The following is a 26,255-nucleotide window of genomic DNA, read 5'->3' as shown; positions in this document are numbered from 1 at the left end:
CAAGTGACACAGATGTCAGTAAACTGTACTACAGATTATCTTCCTCTCCACTCACTGCAAACTCAACAGTTCCTTTAAATCCCTTCACTGGCTCCCCAATGACCGCTACATCAAATTTAAATGTCTGTGCAAATATAAGTGAATATAACCTATAATTAACATGAAAAATAGCTAGAAAATACTATATGCAACAGATGAACTGACATTAGATAATTTTTCTTTGTCAAAAAAACCATACTGAAACCTAGATACCCATCTCCCAGAGAATACATTAAATGTTTGTTTTACTAATGGATGTTTTTTACTCATCATTTGATAGATTAAAGTGTAACCAAAAGTACTTTGTAGTCCATGCTCTGTGACATCTGAGTTTAAACATATAGACTTAATATTTTATTTAAAATTTCCACTAATAATAATAATCTATACTGTTAACATACGAGGTTTGTGTATGTTTCAATAGTAAAATTGTTATTTGGGGGTTACTGAAGAGTTATTTGACAGAGAAATTGTTGAGACAGTGTGTACTACTCACCTTGGGGTGCTATGTGAAGAGCATCTTTTAGTTTTCTTTCAGGAATAAATTTCCACTGAAAGACAGAGTGATCTGCTCCACCAATAGAAATAACCCACTGATAATCATGTGACCATCTGACATTAGTTACATGAGCTGAATGGCCAATGTATTTTTTAAACTTGGCCCCTATAACAAAAATATACCTTTATGTTGATAAACAAATGCCAATACACACACAAAAAAAACACTATAAACAACAATATCTATACCTGAACCAATGCATCCTACTTCTATTACCTTAATTATGATCAAAGGGGAAAAATGTTAATTCAAAAATTCACTGAGTGAGCAAATGAATGAGTGTACATCAAGGGATGTAAATCTTTGCTCTACTGATTCACAATATAATTTGGTAAGAACCTCGAGCTGTGAAGCATTATCTTACTGCTTTGAGAAAAGCCTGCAGCTACAAGGGGATCAATTGTTTTTATATTCAGATATTTGAATGTTTTGGCCTGACGCCTTTGATCTTAAGTGACATTGACCAATCTCCTCCCCCCACTATTCTCAGCCCTAGCTCCGAAGATCCTTTGAAAGCTCAAGCCATCAACAAAATATTAGCAACATATAAAAAGGACTACACACCATAACCAAATGGGATTTATGCCAGGAATGCAAGGTTGGTTCAATATACAAAAATCAATCAATGTAATATACCATACTAACCAAAATAAAATACATCCAGTTGTCCCAACAACTATCTTTTATAGTCATTTTTTTAAACCTATATATTTGGTATAATGTCCTTCAATGTGGGTTTGTCTGATGTTTCTTCATGATTAGATTCAGATGTGTTTTTTGCACAGGCAATGTTGTGTCCTTTTGGATACATCATTTTAAGGGGCACCACAGTTCTATCACTAGTGATGTTAAGTAGCAGCATTTGGTTAAGGTGTTATATACCAGACTTCTCCAACTGTAAAGGATTTGTTTAACTTTCTGCCTAATTTTTTAAAAATCTGTGCAATGATAGGAACCATTTTTGTGGTTCTAAGTTCAGAATACATTTTCTATATCCTGCTTAGATAAACTTGATATTTGGCAACATGTATATGTTCCTGTTAGAGTACACTAAACACAATAATGTTTGGCTTCATTTTGATAATGTTTTAGAAGTTTTATTTGAAGTTACAGAAGGCTTGTATTTCAGGATGGCAAAGATCCATCAATTACAAACTGGAGAAAAACCTTCACCTTGGCCATGAATTTAGGGATAGCCACCTAATCAAAGCATAAAAGATTTGACCCAAACTATATAAATTACAATTTACTGCTACCTGACAGTAATGTTATTTTTTTAAGAATCAATTTTTTATGTAGCTTAACAGAAGTCAGTAACTTTCTAGATGGGTAACTTGCCACAATTCACTCCACAAGTCCAATAAGGTAAGATTTAGTCCCATCCCTCTTATAAGTGAATGCATTATTTGCCTGTCAAGAGGACTCTGGCTATTACTTCCTTTGATGGGGCCCTGTACATACTCTTAGGCAACAGAGAGACTTACAAGGTAAAACCAGAAATTTCAGCAAATAAAATTCCAAGTTTTTAAGGTGTACTAATTTTGTTATGTTTAGAGCAAATGAAGAAGAGTTATCTGAGAACCTATTCTAATTGACTATATTGGGTGATAGCTCCAAGAGAGGTGTAGATAATCCTGTAAGGCCTTCCAAATGATTTTTTTCTGTGACTTTTCAAAGATCAATTCCTCTGGAAGAACCAAGGCAATTCAACAAGAAAGCTATGGAATAAGTCTAAGGGAAGCCAGTTATTTCTAATCAAAGTGACTTTATTAATAATTATTCAATAACCAGCACTGTTTATCTAACTATGATAAACAGTTTATCTTAAAAGTAAACCTAGATATCACATCTTTTAAGAAGTGACCATGACTCACCAAGACCAACCATATCCTCTTATCATGCTTCCAGAATTCCCTGTTATTACCCCATGTGATTATAACACTCAAATGTAATAGTCTATTTACTTGTTAACTCCTCTAATAAACTATAAGCTCCTGGAGGACAGGATTGTATCTTGTTTACCATACATCCCTAATGCCTGATACATAGCAAACATTCATTAGGTATTTGAAGAAAGAGAAAGAAAGGAAAAAAAAAAAAAAAAGAAAGATCATATTTTCCCTCACTCTGCCTATACACTTGAGTTGAAATGCTAGATTGTAGAGGAGGGAAGAAGAGTAGTGAAGGAGACTGAGAGGGCATGAACTCCAGCGCTTACAATTCATTAAAGGGGACAAAAAGTCTGATGTAAAGAATATTAGAGTTGAAATCAAAAGACTAGAGTTTGAGTGTCATCTTGACGACTTAATAGCACAGGAGCTTGAGCACATCAGTTAACCTCTCTTAGACTCCATTTCCATTTTAGTATAAATTGGATTATAAGCTCTCAAAGTCCCTTCATTATTAAAAACTGACATATGATAGGAAATGATAAAAGAACAGGTAAGGCCTAAACAGTCTGTCATCAATTAGGACTAACATCTCAGAGAAAAGATTTATCAAAGCAAGCTAGAATGGTCATAGAAGCTTTCCTAATTTAAATGAGAACAGAATGATAATTCTTGGTGAGGATAAAGCAATAGACTGAAATATTTAGGTTTCAATGATCCCATGTCTTTTCTAATTTATTTTAGGGTATACTTTAACAGAAAGTTAATATGAGCTAAATCTCTTCAATAAATCGTAGCAATATGACAAAAGATTTTCTTCCCATTTAACAATGTTTTGATGACCTTAAAACTTTTAGATATAAAATATATGAGAATATCTTTTTTGACCCTAGTAAAAAGTAGAATTCCTTAATACATAAAACAGCATTGTTCAGAAAAAAAAAAAGAGAAACTGATTTGACTACACTGAAATAAAAACTAGTCAACAAAAGACATCATTAGGAAAATAACTCACAAACTCAAAAAAAGGCATCTGTAATCCATAAAAATTACAAATCATTTGTATCTAGAGTATATAAAATTATTTTCATAAAACAATAAAAGAAACAACTCTAAAAAATAGGCAAAAGATATGAACTTGTGTTTGATAGAAGAGGAAATGCAGAAAATCAAAAAATATTGGAAAAGATGGTCAATCTTATTAGTAGTTAGACAAATGTAAATTAAGACAATGTGACACCATTTACACCAACTAGATTTACAAAAACAAAAAGTGTGGCAATGCCAAGTGCTGAAGAGGATGTAGATCAACAGGGTTTGTAAAATGGTATAACCATTGTGGAAAACAATTTGGCATTTTCTTATAAATTCTCTATGACCCAGCAATTTCACTCCTAAGTATACATCTTTGGAAACTTGTATATCATAGCAAAAGACTGAAAAGAACCCAAATGTCCACTGACAGGAGAATAAACACATGAACTGTATCACATTTTCACAAGTATTTTACAGCAATGAAAAACAAATACACTAGAGCTACATGCAACAATATCTTAGAAATCTCAGAATCTTAGAAAAGCGGTGTTGAATAAGTCCCCATCACAAATCTGTTTTATTGTTTGATATTTGTTTTTCCAATGAATTTTCTTATGGGATCTAAAAACTATTTTTACCAAATAGAAATGTTCATTTGTCAATAAGTACTGAAAGAGTCTTGGCAATTATTAACAGTGATGAAGGTGTCAGATTAAAGCAACCATGCCCTCACCTCTCCATCCTCCCCCACCCCGCCTTCTCACCCACCACCATAGCCTCTGTGCTGCTGCCTGGGAACAGTCTGATTATTTGAGAGAGATTATGGTCAAGAGCAGGAGAATCTAGAGAGAAAGAGGATAACAATGAACAAAGGAAAAAAAAAAGAAGAGTAATGCTCCTTTGGTCTGGGATTTGAGGGGGCTAAATGTGGAAGAGGAACATTCTGGGCTAACCTCACACATTTTGTGCTGCAATTACAATGATTCTATAACGTAAGCTACTTCTATTATTTGACTTCTTTCCACATTTTGTAAAAGCTTCACTTATGGATATTACTTAAGTGGATATCTAAAATACATTAATACATCAGACACAATCCTTTCCCAAACTTAAGTTGGATCAATAGTACAACTTACTGTAATGAAAAAATGTACAACTTCATAACTAATCTAAAAGAGAGTTTTTCTAGTAATACTACTAGCTTTATGCAAGTATGTAAATTCAATAAATACAGAATCTTAAAATACTTCTCCTAATCTTTGTCTTCTTCTCTCACGATTACCTACCCATAGTCTCAAGCTGACTCACAAGAAATAAAAACCCTTATCATAAAATAAATGTCTAACAAAAATCTAAAAAAAACAGAAAATAAGAAAAACAATTTATATTCTTGAAGCAGTAACTGAACAAGACTAACTTTTCTTAAAGACTTTGGTAAAATATTCCTACAGCAATTCAGAAGACTACTGCACATTTTATAAATGAAACAAAATTATTGAGCAACAAAAATATTGTCTTCCCTGTTGCAGAAGATAAAGCTTGTGAGTAAATCCCATTCATTTGATTAAGAAAACTCAGAAAATTACTTTTTTTCTGCAGAGAGGTCAGTGTATGAAACAGTGAGTAGAAGCAATGTCTAAGATTAATAACACCATGATTAATCTTACTAAATCTCACACCTTCTAACTAGGCAAGTATCATTTTGTGTCACAATAAAATTTGTTGTGCCTGGTGACTCTCATGTCCTGGCTATGTGGTGGGATCCAGAAATACCGTACTTCAATTGCTAGAGATTTCGTTAGCCTTTATTAACACCCTTAGCATTACGTATGGAGGCACTTCCACATGCACCTAGGAAGCTGACATGTTGCAGGCAGGAACTGACAACATGGCATAGCTGGCAGGATCTGGAACTCACCACTTTACTGTAGAGGTATAGCAATTACCAGTCTAGACTTCTGGGAAACTTGGGCCCTTAAGTTTAACATCAAGGGGACTACCTAAACTATTTGAATAAAACTATTTCTGCTGTTTCCAAAATTACCTTTTTACTAAATTGCATTTTAACATTTGTCCAACAGCTTTTATTAATAAGCGGGTGAAAATCATGACTGCATCTGCTATAGATGTTGATACTCTATGAGTACACTCACTGCACCTAATATAAGGCCCTATATTATAAGGGAGAGTTCTTTGAAAATTAAATCTCAGAAGAAACTTGGCTTTCTCTGAGTAGTAAGTATGCTTTTTTTTTTTTTTTAAATAGCTAAAGTGAAAATTATTTTGTGCCCTGCTTTATTTTATTTTTGGTTTCCAGGAAGCTCAGATTCAATTTTGATGTTTGACTACTGAAGAAGAAAATGTCAAACATTTTCTTTACCTGATTTTAATATAGTATTTCTATTTATACTTCCCCTGGTATGAATTCTTTACTCATATAATTATTTTAGTACTTATGGACTTGTTATAAGCTGACTCAAATACTTTCTGGAACAAGGCATGGAACAAATAAATGACTAATAGAGCATTTCATTTAATTATTCTCAGGTCTATTAACAGAATGATTAATATCATCACTTCAAAAGAGATCCGGGGGCTTCCCTGGTGGCGCAGTGGTTGAGAATCTGCCTGCTAATGCAGGGGACACGGGTTCGAGCCCTGGTCTGGGAAGATCCCACATGCCGCGGAGCAACTGCGCCCGTGAGCCACAATTACTGAGCCTGCGCGTCTGGAGCCTGTTCTCTGCAACAAGAGAGGCCGCGATAGTGAGAGGCCTGCGCACCGCGATGAAGAGTGGCCCCCGCTTGCCGCAACTAGAGAAAGCCCTCGCACAGAAACGAAGACCCAACACAGCCAAATATAAAAAAAAAAAAAAAAAAAAAGAGATCCAAGAAAAAGAGGTGATACATATTATATAAATAACCAGTGATAAGACCCCTTATTTTTCTCCCACCCCCAGTTATGAAAAATGAATGTCAAAACAATACATGTTAAGGATTTTAAGCAAAAACACACTCTCAGATAAAAACCAACAAACAAACCAATAGATTCCAAACTGTGACCTGCACTTGCACAGCTGACTACTTCATCAGAATTCTTGAGAAAATGACATAAGAAAAATGTCTCCTAAAAGATATATGTTCAACAAGTTAAATGATTAAAGATAATAAGCCATAAGAAAAGTATAACTATCATTGTATATCCCAACTATATGAAGCAATTCTGGAAGTGGGGAGAAAAATGATTCTTTAAAAAGAAATAGGTAAAGTACTAGCCCATTCATAATATATGAATTCAAAAATAATTTTCTAATAGAAACTTCATATCCAAAAATAAATGTAACATATGACAATAATTTCTGAATTAACAAAATACTATAACTAATTCTATTCATTTTCATGAAATCCTTCACCAAACCAACAGCACACATATTTTAAAAAGTATAAACTCTTATTTATCTTAAGACTAATTTTCTGTAAGAACTTAGAAGTCTTTTAAAAGACAGAGGTTAATTAATAATATTTTGAAAGAAAAGATACCTTTTCTTAAACAAGGATATCGAAATAATTTTATAATTCCATAGTCATCAGCTGTAACTAAAACTTGGCCAATATAGTTTCCATCTACTGAGTTTATATCATTGATATCTGAATACTTGGGCCAAATTCCATTTACTTCAAGGCCTGAAACACATGTCCATGAAGCCCAATGAACACCTTTTATTTCTTCTTTATTTGTCACTTCTTTTCCTCCTAAAAATAAATCATAGTATTAATTTAAGAAGTTATTTCCTTTGATTTTTACTCAAGCATAAACTGTACTGATAACATGGTAAACTCCAAAATTTAAATATCTTCTCCATCCTGTTAAAGGAGAAGACATGAATAGGTAGGTGAATATAGTAAGGAAAGGAGAAAATTAAGTGTAAGGAGTTGTTAAAAAGCCACTACCAAAATTATGCTGACTCAGAGACATATAGATTTGTTGATGATGTAGCTTAGCAGGTTCGTCCATATGGACAGTAAAACTGAACCCTATTAAAATCATGCTACAGATCAGTCACAATGGGGTAAGTTAGAAGGAAAAGTAAAAGCTATAAGAAAGTGGCAAATCAGGTATTGAAAAAGAAACCGAAGAAGATACACGGTTGAGAAAGATAACTGAAAGGATCACAAAGGAAGGATGAGTGACAAGGAATACATTTATGTTAGGTAATAGGACTTCAGGATTCAGTCAATCTTCATTACATACAGATTGTTAGTGAAAACTTTTGGAGAGATGCATTAATTTAAATATGCAGCTACTCTTCTTAAATAAGTTATTTTAATATAGTGACTAATTCACTAAGCATCATACCAAATAAAGGGCTGAGAGATAATATTTTGATGGTTCTGTTTTTATTCTTCTCTTTTTAAATCTTTGATAAAAATTCTGTTTTTCAAAATTAGTTTGTTAGCTATATTATTAATATTATGCAAAGTCTGAGATAACAAAAACCCAAACAATTTATAGTCAGACATTTGTATCAGTTGTATTTAGTTAATTAGTTGCACCCATTAAAAATGGCATTTTGACTTTCTAATATGCACTAGGACTTTACCATATACTACTCATATGGCATGGACTTCAACATAAAATAGGTCTGCCTTAGATCCTCCAAGCAATTAAGTTTTAATTAAGAACCAAAAGGATTTCAAATGATAAGGCAGCCATAGAGAAAAGATCACAATGCCTGAAATATTAGCTTGTATCTTCTTTGATTTCCTATAATCAAATGTAACTTACACTCTGCCTCTAGTGAAATTCTAAGATATTTTAAAGGAACTAAAAATCTACAAATTATAAATAATTTATAGGAAATTTTTACCTGGCATCCTATAAAAAAGTCTTTTACCATTCCCATCATTTGTTTGTAAATATCTACTGTCTGAGGACCAGTCCAAGTGAGTGATGAAACTAAGTGATCCAACACATTCTCCAAATTTTTTATAACGCTGAGAAACTCCATAAATATCAACTGAGTTGTCATTGCATCCAACAGCAAGGTAAGTTCCATCTGGTGAATATTTTAACTCATGAATTGCCTCCTTCCGATCTTTAATATGTACAACTTCCGTCATATCTCTGTAAAGAGAAAAAAAATGAGACCATATGCAAAGAAGTCACTACAGAATTAGTTCAGTTTTCAAATGTGTCTAAAATGACTATGAGGCTGTATCAAGTATTTATAAACCATAAAACAAATGTAAATGAGACAAGTAGTATTAACTCAGGAATAATTTTGCTGAACAGAAATATATGAGGACAATATATGCTGGAAGTAGAGAAAAATGCTAAATTTCAGTTCCTAAATTACTTAATTTTAAGTAGTTCAGAGATTCATACTAAATTTCTGGAGTCATACAATAAAGGAAATAAAGTCATGGATTTTTATGATGAAGTTCCTTATAAGTACTGAGTTTATGAAAAATGCTTAATTATAAAAGCCATGATTTTCAAATTAAATTTTTGTAATGAAGCAAATGTACAAAATTGCATCCAGGAAATAAAGAAAGGAGAAATTGATTTGTATTATTTCAGTAATACATTTGAATGTATATCTTTATATAGATACCACTAGTTACTTTTATTTCAATCTCTTTGACCTTTTTTAATAGAATATAAATTCTTCCCAATTAGTGACCATGTCAGCCAGCAAAGTTAAATATTTTTTTTTAATGATGCCTTATAACTGATTTTCCAGAATAATAACAGGTACTGGTAATAGCCATAAAAATGGGTAAACACTTAGTTAAACACTACTGAGTTTCCAAACATGTGGAGTTGGTGGAGAGGCGGAGAAGAGGGAGGCAGCAAGGGAGAAGGGGCAGGAGGAAGTGAGAATTCTATTTCCAACTAGTGCCAGGCACTTTTTCCAAATAAATTTTGCATTACCCATCTGAAAGGTTCTCAACAGATAATTTCAAGAATAAAAGCTTAAATGGTTATTTCCCAATTTTTACAATTTCTAAATGGACAATTTAAAGCAATCAAACTCATATTTCTTTCAGTAACGCTAAGTATTTAACTGTTTTAGGCACATGGGATACAAAGATGAACTCATCTTCTGTGAGAGACAAAGTAATTATACTTCATAATTGAGAAAATGTAGTGAGTGCTCAAAAGGTTATGTGTGAAGTTCTATAAGAAATACTGAAAAAGGGTTAAGACTAAAGGCAGGGGACTTCCCTGGTGGTGCAGTGGTTAAGAATCTGCCTGCCAATGCAGGGGACATGGGTTCAATCCCTGGTCTGGGAAGATCTCACATGCCAAGGAGCAACTAAGCCCGCGCACCACAACTACTGAGCCCACGATCTAGAGCCCGCGAGCCACAACTACTGAGCTCGTGCACCACAACTACTGAAGCCCACGTGCTTTAGAGCCCATGAATCACAACTACCGAGCCCATGCGTCACAACTACTGAAGCCTGCGTGCTCTAGGGCCCACGTGCCACAACTACTGAGCCCACATGCTGCAACTAGCCACCGCAATGAGAAGCCCGCGCACCACAATGAAGAGTAGCCCTGCTCGCCGCAACTAGTGAAAGCCCACACACAGCTACGAAGACCCAGCACAGCAATCAATCAATCAATAACTAAAAGACTAAAGGCAGGAAGGGACCAAGGAAGAATGATACCTATTTGTGCATAAAACCTGAGGGGCTGGCTAAGCATAAAAGAGTGAAGGTTTTCCAGAAAGAAGACACAGCATGAGCAATGCGAGTACATGGTACATTTGAAGAACAGTAGATAATACAACGTGGATACAAGATAAGTAGGAAAAGCAGTGACTTGATGGGGTTAAAGAGATAAATTGAGGACAGTGTGTAACAGATCTGATACATTGCCAAGGAACTTGGGCTTTACCCTGGTGTTAATCATATAAAGAAAGAGACGAAAATCATCCCCTTAACTACAAAAGGGAATCAGAACAAAACAAAACAAAATAAATGAAGGAAAAAAAGTACTCTTTAGAAGAGTTTTCCTGGTCAACGTCACTTTTGCCTTAGACCCTGCAACTTGCGAGGTCCTCTTCCTAAGCACAGAATAATGTAGCTACTTCTACCTTTCCCAGTGACTTCTTCCTTTCAGTTTTAATTAAATCCATGCATCTTACCTCCCTTTCTTCATACCCATTCATCCATCCATCCACTCATCCATCCATTAGTACATCCAGCCATTCATCTATATCTATATGGAGCAAGATTTTTAAGAAAACATCTAAGACACTATTTGATAGCTTTTCCTTTTTATGCCTTCTTTATTAAAGATGTAATCATTCCAGTATCAATCACGAACATTAGTTAAAAATGCTCCTGGAAAATTCTTCAGACTTGTTTTGGTATTTTTTTTTACAGCTTTTTTGTTCCAGAGACTTAACTGCTCCCAGTTAACGAGAGAAATAAGTGTGGATATCTCAGGTTGTCTCTTGCTTTCTATCACTGTGACCCTGTCCACCAACCAACACACGCACACAGAGAAGAAACCAACAGTGATGGAAAGAGATTCTGATTGACGATTGGTTTTATAGTATGTATTACGTTATTACATCAACACTATGAATTATAACTATCTTCTCTGACAAAGATGTTTCTTTGACAAATTTACAGGTAAGAAGATTATTATTAGATGAAAATGTATTGATTTCTAAAAATTCTGAATTAAGTCTTCTGGGAAACTGGTATGCAAATTCTGTGATTTCTTTAAGAAGCAGAGGGAGGCCAAAGCCTCGGAATACTCATACATTAGCAGTCTGTAACACATCACAAAAGTAAAAGTACACAATATTGATAGAGCCTATATATTGATAGAGCATATAACAGAAGAACCGTTCCTAGGTGAAGGAGTTAGAGGAAATAGACCAAAAGAAGTGGAGTTTAAACTTCATTCTGAGGAATTAACGGGACTTAGCTCAGCAGAAGACAGGAACTGGGAGGAAAAAGCCTACATTCCAGCAGAGCTAAAAGTATGTGAAATTGCTGATGGCAAGAGAAAGCATTCAAGCTCAGCTTGAGAAGCCCAGTGTAGTGGTACTGAAACAAGCAAAAGGGGGCTTTGATGTGAGCAGAGTCTGGTAAGGAAGACTAAGGGAAAATTATAAAAGTCCTCAGAGATCTAAAGATTTTTGGCCTTAACTTGTAAATATAAGCTAGGGTGGGATGAATCAATCAGATCACTAATCTGGTTCAAGAGTAAAAAACAAATTGAAGGACTATAACAGCAGGATTAAGACCAATTAGAAGACTACTACAGATGGTGGTTGCTCAGACTTCAGAAAGAAGTGAAATGATCTGAAATATGCAGTATTATACAATCCATACTATTATAGAATATTTAGTATATATTAAAGATATTATCATTCTAATCTTATTCACAAACCTTAACTAAAAGGCTCCTAAACAATTCATCAGGCAAGTAAAATCAACAGGATGTAGTGATGGATTAGAAATGGTGGTTACCTCCTAGAGTAATGGAAATAAAAACAAAAATAAACAAATGGGACCTAAAGAAACTTAAAAGCTTTTGCACAGCTAAGGAAACCATAAACAAGACAAAAAGACAACCCTCAGAATGGGAGAAAATATTTGCAAATGAAGCAACGGACAAAGGATTAATCTTCAAAATATAGAAGCAGCTCATGCAGCTCAATATCAAAAAACAAACAACCCAATCCAAAAATGGGCAGAAGACCTAAATAGACATTTCTCCAAAGAAGATAAACAGATTGCCAACAAACACATGAAAGAATGCTCAACATCACTAATCATCAGAGAAATGCAAATCAAAACTACAATGAGGTATGACCTCACATCGGTCAGAATGGCCATCACCAAAAAATCTACAAACAATAAATGCTGGAGAGGGTGTGGAGAAAAGGGAACCCTCCTGCACTGTTGGTAGGAATGTAAACTGATACAGCCACTATGGAGAACAGTATGGAGGTTCCTCAAAAAACTAAAAATAGAACTACTATATGACCCAGCAATCCCACTACTGGGCATATACCCTGAGAAAACCATAATTCAAAAAGAGACATGTACCACAGTGTTCACTACAGCACTATTTACAGTAGCAAGGACATGGAAGCAACCTAAGTGTCCATTGACAGATGAATGGATAAAGAAGATGTGGCACGTATATACAATGGAATATTACTCAGCCACAAAAAGAAACGAAATTGAGTTACTTGTAGTGAGGTGGATGGACCTAGAGTCTGTCATACAGAGTGAAGTAAGTCAAAAAGAGAAAAAATATGCTAACACATGTATATGGAATGTAAAAAAAAAAAAAAAAGGTTCTGATGAACCTAGGGGCAGGACAGGAATAAAGACACAGATGTAGAGAATGGACTTGAGGACACAAGGGAGGGGGGAAGGGGAAGCTGGGACGAAGTGAGACAGTGGCATTGACATATATACACTACCAACTGTAAAATAGGTAGCTAGTGGGAAGCAGATGCATAGCACAGGGAGATCAGCTCAGTGCTTTGTGACCACCTAGAGGGGTGGGATAAGGAGGGTGGGAGGGAGGCTCAAGAAGGAGGGGATATGGTGATATATGTATACATATAGCTGATTCACTTTGTTATACAGCAGAAACTAACACAACATTGTAAAGCAATTATACTCCAATAAAGATGTAAAAAAAAAAAAAAAAAGAAATGGTGGTTAGAGAGAGAGAGAGGTATCAATGATAATGCCTAGGTTTTTGGCTTATACAAGAACATGGACAGAATAGGGCCCAGAGACAGAAGATCAGTTTGGGACGGGGGATGCTGGGTTCAGCTTTGGACATGCTGAATTGCAGATGTCTTTGAGATACCCAAGTGATGTTAAATAAGCAACTGGATATGCATGACTGGAGTTTAGAGGTGATAACAGGGCTAGAACTATGCATCTGGGATCATCAGGCTATGGGTAGTAACTGAAGCTAGAGGCAGGATGAGATTACCTAGCAAGATAATAGAGTCAAAAAGAGCAGAAAGCCTAGAATCTGAGCTTTGAGGCACTTCAATTTTACTGGGTAGGCAGAAGATAATTAGCCTACAAAGAAAATGGAGCCAGAGGCTGAAAAGAGAAAGAATTAACATCTAAAGCCAGGGAAGAGAATGTTTTGAGAAGGAGCAAGTTGTTAAAGGGGTCAAATTTACTGCTGAGAATCAATTTAGATGAGAACTGAAAAATATCTCCTGGTTTTAGTTACAGGGCACTATTAGTGAAGGTTTTCCAATTTAAAGATGAAGGCAAAAGCTATATTGGAATAGGGGTAGAAAGTTGATAAGTTAATTGGAAGGAAAGAGAGATAGTAAAATAGGCAGTTTTTTGAGATTTTTACTGTGAAAGAGAAGAGAGTAGAGATGTGATATAACCAAAGAGGGCCTCACGCTCGAGGTAGGAATTTTAAGATAAGACATATTTGAGCATGTTTTAATAGTGCTCTTGGTGGGGGCAGAGAGATAAAAAAAACTTTGATGTGAAAAAGTAATGGACATATACAAAGAGTTACTTTTTGAAAGCCAGGAAACAACTTTCAGAACTTATTACTCCCATGAAATGAGGCAGACAAAATATAAATATGTTGAAAAAAATTTTAAATGAATGTGTGATTAGTTAGGTGGAAAACTGTCCTAATCCTTTTAAAGTTGATATAACTCAGCAGTGACACTGTCAGAAAAGACAACTGGCTAGCGACTGGTAGAATCTAAAATGGCAACGTTAATGTTTTCACAACTAAAGTCTACCCCATACACTGCAGGAAACCTTACTCCATCTTCAGCATAATTTATTAACCATGCTCACCAAGCTCTTCCACTGAAGTCTCCCTAATTACTTATGAGAATGAATTAGCGCCTTGGAAGAGTTTGATGTTGATAATACCATGCAGCCCACCATGAGTCAAAGTTTTATATATATTCATATATATCTTCTAATTTGAAAAATATTTGCAATTTTTCATTTGACTCCATGATATTAGTGTTTCTTTTAGTATAAAATTAACATTTTTGTAACAAGGAAAAGAGACGTTCTAAGAAGTTATATGATTTTGCCCTGGCACATTACCTTGTACCCCAATTTAAGAATCAGTGTGTTAGTTTCTAATCTATGCTATGTTCCTCTAATCATAACATAACCACTCCTGTGAGGGTACTTAGCTACTGCTATACTTATGAATTCTGCTCTATGATACGGAGAATATACACAGCGAACCAAGAAGTAACAGTGACCAGGTAAATTAAGAAGGATTAGGAATATTTTTGAGGGAGTTCCTTGGTGGCCTATTGGTTAGGATTCCAGGCTTTCACTGCCACGGCCCAGAGTTCAGTCCCTGGTCAGGGAACTGAGATCGTGCAAGCTGTGCGACGCATGCCTCCCTTACCCCCAAAAAAGAATATTTTTGAGTTGCTAAAATACTGACTTATTAGAGATAACTTATTCACCCAGTTTCTTGCATACAATAATTGAAAGGACAAGTAAATGTACAAATGAAAAAATAACAATCACTATTTTTAATGCATACCAACTATCTGATAGAAATTCTCAGGTGTTTTACATGCATCTTAAATTCTTGGTTGTAAACCAACCCAAATGTACTTAATGACACTGAATTTTACACTTAAAAATGTTTAAAATGGTAAATTTTATATTATGTATGTTTTATCACAATAAAAAAATTAGGTTAAGAGAAAAATCTCAGCATATCTCATTATAGAAACCTGTCCCAGAAAGAAGAGTCATATCTATAGCAGCTCAGAAGTACAAGAGAACATGATGTATCTGAAAAAGTGAAAGATGTTTTATACATGCTAAAAGAAAGAGATTGCGGTAGAAAGAAATAGGCTAGAGATATGGGCAGGATACGCTATGTTAAGAATTATGAACTTCATCCTAAGGACAGTGCGATGCTTTTATCATACTTTAGAAAGAGGAGGGATGCAAACAAATGTGTTTTAAAAGGCATCACTATAACTGTAGAGTGTAAAAAGGACTTGAGGAAGCAAAATAGGAGGTAAGGAGACCAGCTGAGATGCTATTCCACCAATCCAGGTAAGACATGGCAAAAGTTTATACAAGAGTACAATGGTGAGAGTGGAAGGAAGTAGATTAATTTGAGAGCTATTTAGGAATTAGGTTCTCCAGAATTTAGTGATTAACTAGACATGAGAGGCAAAGGAGAGAAATGAATCAATGGTTTCTGGATTGGGCAACTGGGTGGATGGTCCTACGATTCATTAAACTAGATGTGAAAAATTTCATAGACACTTGTCCTCATGAACACGTGTGGATCTACAGCAAATTTTTAAATGGCTGTATAGAATTCAACTGAACACAATAATCCAACATATCCATAATCCAACAAAAGATGTTAACTGCTTTAACAAATTCTTTAAACTTTTCTAATTACCCAAACAAAGGAAGAGACGCAGGCATTTTCTTCAAAGCATAAATCTGCAAATAACAACAAAACCATTCACTCATTTTTAACAGTTTCAAGGTCTCCTTCTCTCTCTTCCATGTCAGAAGATCATTACTGAAAATCAATACTACCAAGAAATGGAAATCAAGACCCAAATTTAACTCAAAATTTTAGTCATTATTCTACTAAGCATTCTTGATCCCCCAAACCAAGGTTTTTGAGTTAATTTTCTGACAAAGCCATTTTTATAAACATATTTTTTATACTTAATGAAACTAATATCTGAAAAAATATATATTAATAAGAAGGGAGGGGGGGAAAGGAAATAGATAAAAATAAGTACTATGCACTCTATCTCACTTAACAGAAATTTACTCTCTTTCTACTTCTACCCTAATACATACCTTACTCTAAGTACAGTGAATGAGCCATCCTTCATTCCAAGGGCAAGATGGATCCCATCTACATTTACAGCTGCACAACGAATTGGTTCTTCCATATTACACCTTGCTATTAGTGCATGATCAACTAGGCTCCATATCCTGCAACATTTAATTAAAATAAAAGAATAGTTAACAAACATACACTTAAAAAATGATAGACTCTATGAAAAAACTGTTGGTTAAAATAATAATTTTATTTTAAGGAGGTAAGATAAACCTAGATTTTTAACTGTATGCTTGTGGCCGGGAATTCTTATCTACGAAACAGAAGTATTCTTAATGCTTAAAATGACAAGGGTTAATAGAATCTTTTATTTTTTATTTATTTATTTAAACATCTTTATTGGAGCATAATTGCTTTACAATGGTGTGTTAGTTTCTGCTGAATAACAAAGTGAATCAGCTACACGTATACATATATCCCCATATCCCCTCCCTCTTGCATCTCCCGCCCACCCTCCCTATCCCACCCCTCTAGGTGGTCACAGAGCACTGAGCTGATCTCCCTGTGCTATGCATCTGCTTCCCACTAGCTATCTATTTTACATTTGGTAGTGTATATATGTCCATGCCACTCTCTCACTTTGTCCCAGTTTACCCTTCCCTCTCCCCGTGTCCTCAAGTCCATTTTCTACGTCTGCAGCTTTATTCCTGTCCTGCCCCTAGGTTCTTCAGAACCATTTTCTTTTTTTAGATTCCATATATATGTGTTAGCATACGGTATTTGTTTTTCTCTTTCTGACTTACTTCACTCTGTATGACAGACTCTAGGTCCATCCACCTCACTACAAATAACTCAATTTCGTTTCTTTTTATGGCTGAGTAATATTCCATTGTATATATGCTCCACATCTTCTTTATCCATTCATCTGTTGATGGACACTTAGGTTGCTTCCATGTCCTGGCTATTGTAAATAGAGCTGCAAAGAACATTGTGGTACATGACTCTCTTCAAATTATGGTTTTCTCAGGGTATATGCCCAGTAGTGGGATTGCTGGGTCGTATGCTAGTTCTATTTTTAGTTTTTTGAGGAACTTCCATACTGTTCTCTATAATGGATGTATCAATTTACATTCCCACCAACAGTGCAAGAGGGTTCCCTTTTCTCCACACCCTCTCCAGCATTTATTGTTTGTAGATTTTTTGATGACGGCCATTCTGACCGGGGTGAGGTGATACCTCATTGTAGTTTTGATTTGCATTTCTCTAATGATTACTGATGTGGAGCATCCTTTCATGTGTTTGTTGGCAATCTGTTTATCTTCTTTGGAGAAATGTCTATTTAGGTCTTCTGCCCATTTTCCGATTGGGTTGTTTGTTTTTTTGAGAATGAGCTACATGAGCTGCTTGTATATTTTGGAGATTAAGTCTTTTTAAGTTGCTTCATTTGCAAATATTTTATCCCATTCTGAGGGTGGTGTTTTCGTCTTGTTTATGGTTACTTTTGCTGTGCAAAAGCTTTTAAGTTTCATTAGGTCCCATTTGTTTATGTTCGTTTTTACTTCGATTTCTCCAGGAAGTCAGTCAAAAAGGATCTTGCTGTGATTTATGTCATAGAGTGTTCTGCCTATGTTTTCCTCTAAGAGTTTTATAGTGCCTGGCCTTACATTTAGGTCTTTAATCCATTCTGAGTTTATTGTTGTGTATGGTGCTAGGGAGTGTTCTAATTTCATTCTTTTACATGTAGCTGTCCAGTTGTGCCAGCACCACTTATTGAAGAGGCTGTCATTGGCCACTGTGTATTCTTGCCTCCTTAATCAAAGATAAGGTGACCATATGTGCATGGCTTTATCTCTGGGCTTTCTATCCTGTTCCATTGATCTATGTTTCTATTTTTGTGCCAGTACCATACTGTCTTGATTACTGTAGCTTTGTAGTCAGTCTGAAGTCAGGGAGCCTGATTCCTCCTGCTCTGTTTTTCTACCTCAAGATTGCTTTGGCTATTCGGGGTCTTCTGTGTTTCCACAGAAACTGTGAAATTTTTGTTCTTATTCTGTGAAAAATGCCATTGGTAGTTTGATAGAGATTGCATTGAATCTGTAGATTGATTTCGGTAGTACAGTCATTTTCACAATACTGATTCTTCCAATCCAAGAACATGGTATATCTCTCCATCTATTTGTATCGCCTTTAATTTCTTTCATCAGTACCTTATAGTTTTTGGCATACAGGTCTTTTGTCTCCTTAGGTAGGTTTATTCCTAGATATTTTATTCTTTTTGTTGCAAGGGTAAATGGGAGTGTTTCCTTAATTTCTCTTCCAGATTTTTCATCATTAGTGAATAGGAATGCAAGAGATTTCTGTGCATTAATTTTGTATCCTGCTACTTTACCAAATTCATTGATTAGCTCTAGTAGTTTTCTGGTAGTATCTTTAGGATTCTCTATGTACAGTATCATGTCATCTGCAAACAGTGACAGCTTTACTACTTCTTTTCCGATTTGGATTCCTTTTATTTCTTTTTTGTCTCTGATTGCTAGGCTAAAACTTCCAAAACTATGTTGAATATTAGTGGTGAGAGTGGGCAACCTTGTCTTATTCCAGATCTCAGTGGAAATGGTTTCAGTTTTTCACCGTTGAGAACGATGTTGGCTGTGGGTCTGTCATATATGGCCTTTATTATGTTCAGGTAAGTTCCCTCTATGCGTACTTTCTGGAGAATTTTTATCATAAATGGGTGTTGAATTATGTCGAAAGCTTTTTCTGCACCTACTGAGATGATCATATGGTTTTCCTCCTTCAATTTGTGAATATGGTGTATCACATTGTTTGATTTGCTTATACTGAAGAATCCTTGCATTCCTGGGATAAACCCCACTTGATCATGGTGTATGATCCTTTTAATGTGCTGCTGGATTCTGTTTGCTAGTATTTTGTTAAGGATTTTTGCATCTATGTTCATCAGTGATACAGGCCTGTAGTTTTCTTTTTTTGTGCCATCTTTGTGTGGTTTTGGTATCAGGGTGATGGTGGCCTCATAGAATGAGTTTGGGAGTGTTCCTCCCTCTGCTATATTTTGGAAGAGTTTGAGAAGGATAGGTGTTAGCTCTTCTCTAAATGTTTGATAGAATTCTCCTGTGAAGCCATCTTGTCCTGGGCTTTGGTTTGTTGTAAGATTTTTAATCACCGTTTCAATTTCAGTGCTTGTGATTGGTCTGTTTATATTTTCTCTTTCTTCCTGGTTCAGCTTCAGAAGAGTGTGCTTTTCTAAGAATTTGTCCATTTCCTCCAGGTTGCCCATTTTATTGGCCTATAGTTGCTTGGAATAATCTCTCATGATCCTTTTTATTTCTGCAGTGTCAGTTGTTACTTCTCCTTTTTCATTTCTAATTCTGTTGATTTGAGTCTTCTCCCTTTTTTTCTTGATGAGTCTGGCTAATGGTTTACCAATTTTGTTTATCTTCTCAAAGAACCAGCTTTTAGTTTTATTGACCTTTGTTGTCATTTCCTTCATTTCTTTCTCATTTATTTCTGATCTGATCTTTATGATTTCTTTCCTTCTGCTAACTTTGGGGTTTTTTTGTCTTCTTTCTCTAATTGCTTTAGGTGTAAGGTTAGGTTGTCTGAGATTTTTCTTGTTCCTTGAGGTAGGATTATATTGCTATAAACTTCCCTCTTAGAACTGCTTTTGGTGCATCCCATAGGTTTTGGGTTGTCCTGTTTTCATTGTCATTTGTTTCTAGGTATTTTTTGATTTCCTCTGATTTCTTCAGTGATCTCTTGGTTATTCAGTAGTGTATTGTTTAGCCTCCATGTGTTTGTATTTTTTACAGATTTTTTCCTGTAATTGATATGCAGTCTCATAGCGTTGTGGTCAGAAAAGATACTTGATACAATTTCAATTTTCTTAAATTTACCAAGGCTGGACTTGTGACCCAAGATATGATCTATCCTGGAGAATGTTCCATGATCACTTGAGAGGAAAGTGTAATCTGCTGTTTTTGGATGGAATGTCCTATAAATATCAATCAAGTCCATCTTGGTTAATGTATCATTTAAACCTTGTGTTTCCTTATTTATTTTCATTTTGGATGATCTGTCCATTGGTGAAAGTGGGGTGTTAAAGTCCCCTACTATTATTGTGTTATTGTAGATTTCCCCTTTTATGGCTGTTAGCATTTGCCTTATGTATTGAGGTGCTCCTATGTTGGGTGTGTAAATATTTACAATTGTTATATCTTCTTCTTGATTGATCCTTTGATCATTATGTAGTGTCCTTCTTTGTCTCTTGTAATAGTCTTTGTTTTAAAGTCTATTTTGTCTGATATGAGAATTGCTACTCCAGCTTTCTTTTGATTTCCATTTGCATGGAATATCTTTTTCCATCCCCTCACTTTCAGTCTGTATGTGTCCCTAGGTCTGAAGTGGGTGTCTTGTAGACAGCATATATACGGGCCTTGTTTTTGTATCCATTCAGCCAGTCTATGTCTTTTGGTTGGAGCATTTAATCCATTTACATTTAAGGTAATTATTGATATGTATGTTCCTATTACCATTTTCTTAATTGTTTTGGGTTTGTTATTGTAAGTCTTTTCCTTCTCTTGTGTTTCCTGCCTAGAGAAGTTCCTTTAGCATTTGTTGCAGAGCTGGTTTTGTGGTGCTGAATTCTCTTAGCTTTTGCTTGTCTGTAAAGGTTTTAACTTCTCCGTCAAACCTGAATGAGATCCTTGCTGCGTAGAGTAATCTTGGTTGTAGGTTTTTCCCTTTCGTCACTTTAAATATACCCTGCCACTCTGTTCTGGCTTGCAGAGTTTCTGCTGAAAGATCAGCTGTTAACCTTATGGGGATTCCCTTGTATGTTAATTATTGCTTTTCCCCTGCTGCTTTTAATTTTTCTTTGTATTTAATTTTTGATAATTTGATTAATTTGTTTCTTGGCATGTTTCTCCTTGGATTTATCCTGTATGGGACTCACTGCACCTCTTGGACTTGATTGACTATTTCCTTTCCCATATTAGGGAAGTTTTCAACTATAATCTCTTCAAATATTTTCTCCGTCCCTTTCTTTTTCTCTTCTTCTTCTGGGACCCCTATAATTCGAATGTTGGTGCATTTAATGTTGTCCCAGAGGTCTCTGAGACTGTCCTCATTTCTTTTCATTCTTTTTTCTTTATTCTGCTCTGCAGTAGTTATTTCCACTATTTTATCTTCCAGGTCACTTACCCATTCTTCTGCCTCAGTTATTCTGCTATTGATTCCTTCTAGAGAATTTTTAATTTCATTTATTGTGTTGTTCATCATTGTTTGTTTGCTCTTTAGTTCTTCTAGGTCCTTGTTAAATGTTTCTTGTATTTTCTCCAATGTATTTCTAAGATTTTGGATCATCTTTACTATCATTACTCTGATTTCTTTTTCAGGTAGACTGCCTATTTCCTCTTCAGTTGTTTGGTCTGGTGAGTTTTTACCTTGCTCCTTCATCTGCTGTATATTTCTCTGTCTTCTCATTTTGCTTAACTTACTGTGTTTGGGGTCTCCTTTTCGCAGGCTGCAGGTTCATAGTTCCCGTTGTTTTTGGTGTCTGCCCCCAATGGGTAAGGATGGTTCAGTGGCTTGTGTAGGCTTCCTGGTGAAGTGGACTGGTGCCTGTGTTCTGGTGGATGAGGCTGGATCTTGTCTTTCTGGTGGGCAGGGCTGTGTCTGGTGGTGTCTTCTGGGGTGTCTGTGAACTTATGGTTTTAGGCAGCCTCTCTGCTAATGGGTGGGGTTGTGTTCCTGTTTTGCTAGTTGTTTGGCATGGGGTGTCCAGCACTGTAGCTTGCTGGTCGTTGGGTGGAGCTGGGTCTTATTGTTGAGACAGAGATCTCTGGGAGAGCTCTTGCCAAATGATATTACATGGGGCCGGGAGGTCTCTGGTGGTCCAATGTCCTGAACTCAGCTCTCCCACCTCCGAGGCTCAGGTCTGACAGCCAGTCAGAGCACCAAGACCTTGTCACTCATATGGCTATTTTGGACTCAGCCGAATATGGAGCAAAGCAACAGAATGGAGTGGATCAGTGACTCTCAATTTTTAGGGCATCAGAACCACTTGGAGGGCTTGTGAAAACACAGGTTGCTGGGCTCCACCTCAGAATTTCTGCTCCAGAATTTTTCATTCAGACTTTTCTGATTCTGACCTTTTGGCCTAGAGAAAAGTTTGACTGTTTCTGAGCTGCCTGGCTCTGGAGAACGTTGCTCTCTCCCCAGCTCTAGGAATGTTCTTCTGCCTTCCTCACTGGGGGCTGTGGGAGGATAAGCCAGGGCCCTGTACTCCCAATTAGCCAGATGAGGAAACTAAAGTTGACAGCAACCAGAAAACTTGCCCCAGGTACACAGGTAGTAAGAAGCAGACTCAGGTGCCAAATCAAGTCCTCTACCAACAGGGCCACTGTCATGCAGCCTCTTCTTGCCTTGAAGATAATGAAGCAGAGTCTCTGGTCCAGGTGGTCTCAACAACACATTACTCTCTAAAGGCGAGTCCTTGGAACCAGCTCCTACTGTGGGATCGGTGGGCAAAATATCAGAATCTTTTATTTTTAAGACGATGTAATAACATTAATTTTTTCCAATCATTCATTTTAGGTGGATGATTTCTACCCTGATTAAAGGGGAGATACATATACAGTACAGTGGTGTATGGTATACACCATATTTAGTCTTTTAATTTAAGAATAACACTTCAGATTATGCAAATTCAGTCTTTTCCAGACCCTAATGTTGGAAAACTGTAACAAGAAATAAAAAATGCCCATTGTTTGAAAGTTAAGTATTACACTTCCTAATAACCTAAAGGACTAAGACCAAAATTCTAATGAAAACTAGTAACATTTTCGAAGTAAATTTTAACAGAAGTATTTCATATCAAAACTTGTGGGATATAGCTGAGACAGCACTTAGAGAGAAATTTAAATCCAGATATTATCAAAATAAAGGCTACAACTTAATGAACCAGCATCTACTCTAAAAGGTTAGGAAAAGATCAGCAAAACTAAGTATATTTTTAAATGTTTTATAGCAGTATCTTATTTTAAAAAATTCTGTTTGTTTTTGCTGTTTTCTGTGATTTCGTATATTGTTTCTATATCCAGGAAATTTGCTAAATTCTCTTTTTAATTCCAATAATTTCTCTGTACTTTCCTTTTAATTCTCTACATATACAATTATAACACCTGCAAATGAGTTTTCTTCCTTTCTATTCAAAAATCTCTCTCTATATATACATCTATTGAAAATATATACATATATACACACACATATACATATACATATATATACACATACATATATATACATATATATACATATATATGTATATATATGTATATATATGTATATATATACACATACATACATTTGGGCTCACTGCGCTGACAAACACTTCTAGTCTGTAGCTGAATATAATGGTGAAGAATATAATAATGAAAAATATAATGGTGAAAGTGGGCACCATTTTCTTCTTCCTCATTCTAAAGAAAAACTTTCAGTGTTTCAACATTAAACATGATACTTCCTGATGACTTTCTATGCCCACAGATTGTGGGCCACACTGGGTCCATTGCCTGTCTTTGTATAGTCTACAAGCTAAGAATGGGTTTTGCATTTTTTTAATTGAAGTATAGTTGATTTACAATATTGTGTTAGTTTCAGGTATACAGCGTAGTGATTCAGTTATTATTTTTTTGCAGATTATATTCCATTATAGGTTATTATAAAATATTGAATATAATTCCCTGTGCTATACAGTAAATTCTCATTATTTTATGTAGAGTGGTTTGTGTTAATACTATACTCCTAATTTTTCCCCCACCCGCTTTGGTGACCGTAAGCTTCTTTTCTTCTTTTTTTTAAAATAAATTTATTTATTTATTTATTTATTTATTTATTTATTTATGGCTGCATTGGGTCTTTGTTGCTGTGTGCGGGCTTTCTCTAGTTGCAGCGAGTGGGGGCTGCTCTTTGCTGTGGTTCAAGGCCTTCTCATCACGGTGGCTTCTCTTGTTGCGGAGCACAGGCTCTAGGTGCTCACGCTTCAGTAGTTGTGGCACACGGGCTCAGCAGAAAACAGATAAAATTCTCTGATTTATGTCAGAGAATGTTCTGCCTATGTTCTCTTCTAGGATTTTTATGGTATCGTGTCTTACACTTAGGTCGTTAAACCATTTTGAATTTATTTTTGTATATGTTGTCAGGGAATGTTCTAATTTTATTAATTTACATGTGGCTGTCCAGCTTTCCTAACATAACCTGTTGAAGAGATTATCTTTCCTCCATTGTATATTCTTGCCTCCTTTGTCATAGATTAATTGACCGCAGGTGCATGAGTTTATTCCTGGGTTTTCTATTCGATTCCATTGATCTATGTCTGTTTTTGTGTCAGTCGCATGCTGTTTTGTAGTATAGTACTGTACTGCAGCTTTGTAGTATAGTCTGAAGTCTGAAAAGATTATACCTCCAGCTTTGTTCTTTTTTTCTCAGAATTTCTTTGGTAATTCTGGGTCTTTTGTGGTTCCATATACATTTTAGGATTATTTGTTCTAGTTCTGTGAAAAATGTCATAGGTATTTTGATAGGGATTGCATTTAATCTGTAGACTGCTTTGGGTAGTATGGACATTTTTTTTTTTTTAATTTTTTTTATTGGGGTATAGTTGCTTTACAATGTTGTGTTAATTTCTGCTGTTCAGCAAAGTGAATCAGCTATATATATACATATATCCCCTCTTTTTTGGATTTCCTACCCATTTAGGTCACCACAGAGCACTGAGTTGAGTTTCCTGTGCTATACTGCAGGTTCTCATTAGTTATCTATTTTGTACATAGTAGTGTATATATGTCAATCCCAGTCTCCCAATTCATCCCACCCCCTTTCCCATATGTTTGTTCTCTACATCTGTGTCTCTACTGAGAAACTACATCATTTCTCTTGGACTGGTGGGGTGTCCCAAGCAGTCCTACCTTCCCATCAGCTCTGAGTATGGACATTTTTAACAATATTAATTTTTCCAGTCCAGGAGCGTGGTATATTTTTCCATTTCTTTGAATCATCTTCAATTTCCTTTTTCAGTATTTTGTAGTTTTCAGTGCATAGGTCTTTCACCTCCTCCATTAAGTTTATTCCTAGTTATTTTTTCTTTGATGTGATTTTAAATGGAATTAAAAAAATTTTTCTCTTTCTGATATTTCATTATTAGTATAAAGAAATGGAACAGATTTCTGTATATTAATCTTGTATCCTGCTACCATGATAAATTCATTTATTAGTTCTAATAGTTTTTGTGTGAAGACTTCAGTGTTCTCTATGTAGAGTATCATGTCATTTGCAAATAATTACAGTTTTATCTCTTCCTTTATAATCTGGATACGTCTTATTTCTTTTTCTTGTCTGATTTCTGTGGCTAGGACTTCCAATACTATGTTGAATAGAAGTGGTGAGATTGGGCATCCTTGTCTTGTTTTTGAATTTAGTGGGAAAGCATTTAGCTTTTCACTGTTGAGTATTATGTTGGCTGTAGGCGTGTCATAAGCAGCTTTTATTATGTTGAGATGTGTTCCCTCTATACCCACTTTGGTGAGAGTTTTTATCATGAATGGATACTGAATTTTTAAAAATGCTTTTTCTGCATCTATTGAGTTGATGATGTGGTTTTTGTCCTTTCCTTTGTTAACATAGTGCATCACAATGATTAATTTGAGTATGCTGAACTATCCTTGTGACCCTGGAATGAATCCAATTTGATCATGGTGTATGATCCTCTTAATGTATTGCTGGATTCAGTTTGCTAATATTTTGTTGAGGATTTTTGCATCTGTATCATCAAAGATTATTGACTGGTAATTTTTTTTCTGTAGTGTCTCTGTCTG

At 35.5% G+C, this 26,255-nt stretch overlaps 1 protein-coding gene across 14 annotated transcripts in view; it reads right to left on the bottom strand.

The window, feature by feature from the left end:
• EML5 (EMAP like 5) overlaps positions 1-26,255 on the bottom strand; it is a 166,668-nt gene that overhangs the window by 83,739 nt on the left and 56,674 nt on the right. For all 14 annotated transcript variants that reach the window (XR_014260948.1, XR_014260949.1, XR_014260950.1 and 11 more), the window contains exons 8-11: positions 16,380-16,517; positions 8,390-8,646; positions 7,062-7,274; positions 536-703 (exon numbers count right to left, since the gene is read on the bottom strand). Coding sequence is in view for 11 of the 14 variants with exons in the window: in XM_082451170.1 (XP_082307296.1) it covers positions 536-703; positions 7,062-7,274; positions 8,390-8,646; positions 16,380-16,517 (776 nt within the window). In the remaining 3 variants the exon portion in view is untranslated. The remainder of the gene's footprint in view (positions 1-535; positions 704-7,061; positions 7,275-8,389; positions 8,647-16,379; positions 16,518-26,255) is intronic.

The sequence above is a fragment of the Balaenoptera physalus genome (assembly GCF_965194825.1).
Source record: "Balaenoptera physalus genome assembly, chromosome: 2".
Taxonomy (NCBI): Eukaryota; Metazoa; Chordata; class Mammalia; order Artiodactyla; family Balaenopteridae; genus Balaenoptera; species Balaenoptera physalus.
The sequence above is the reverse complement of the archived record's forward strand: the minus strand, read 5'-3'. Positions and strand labels throughout refer to the sequence as shown.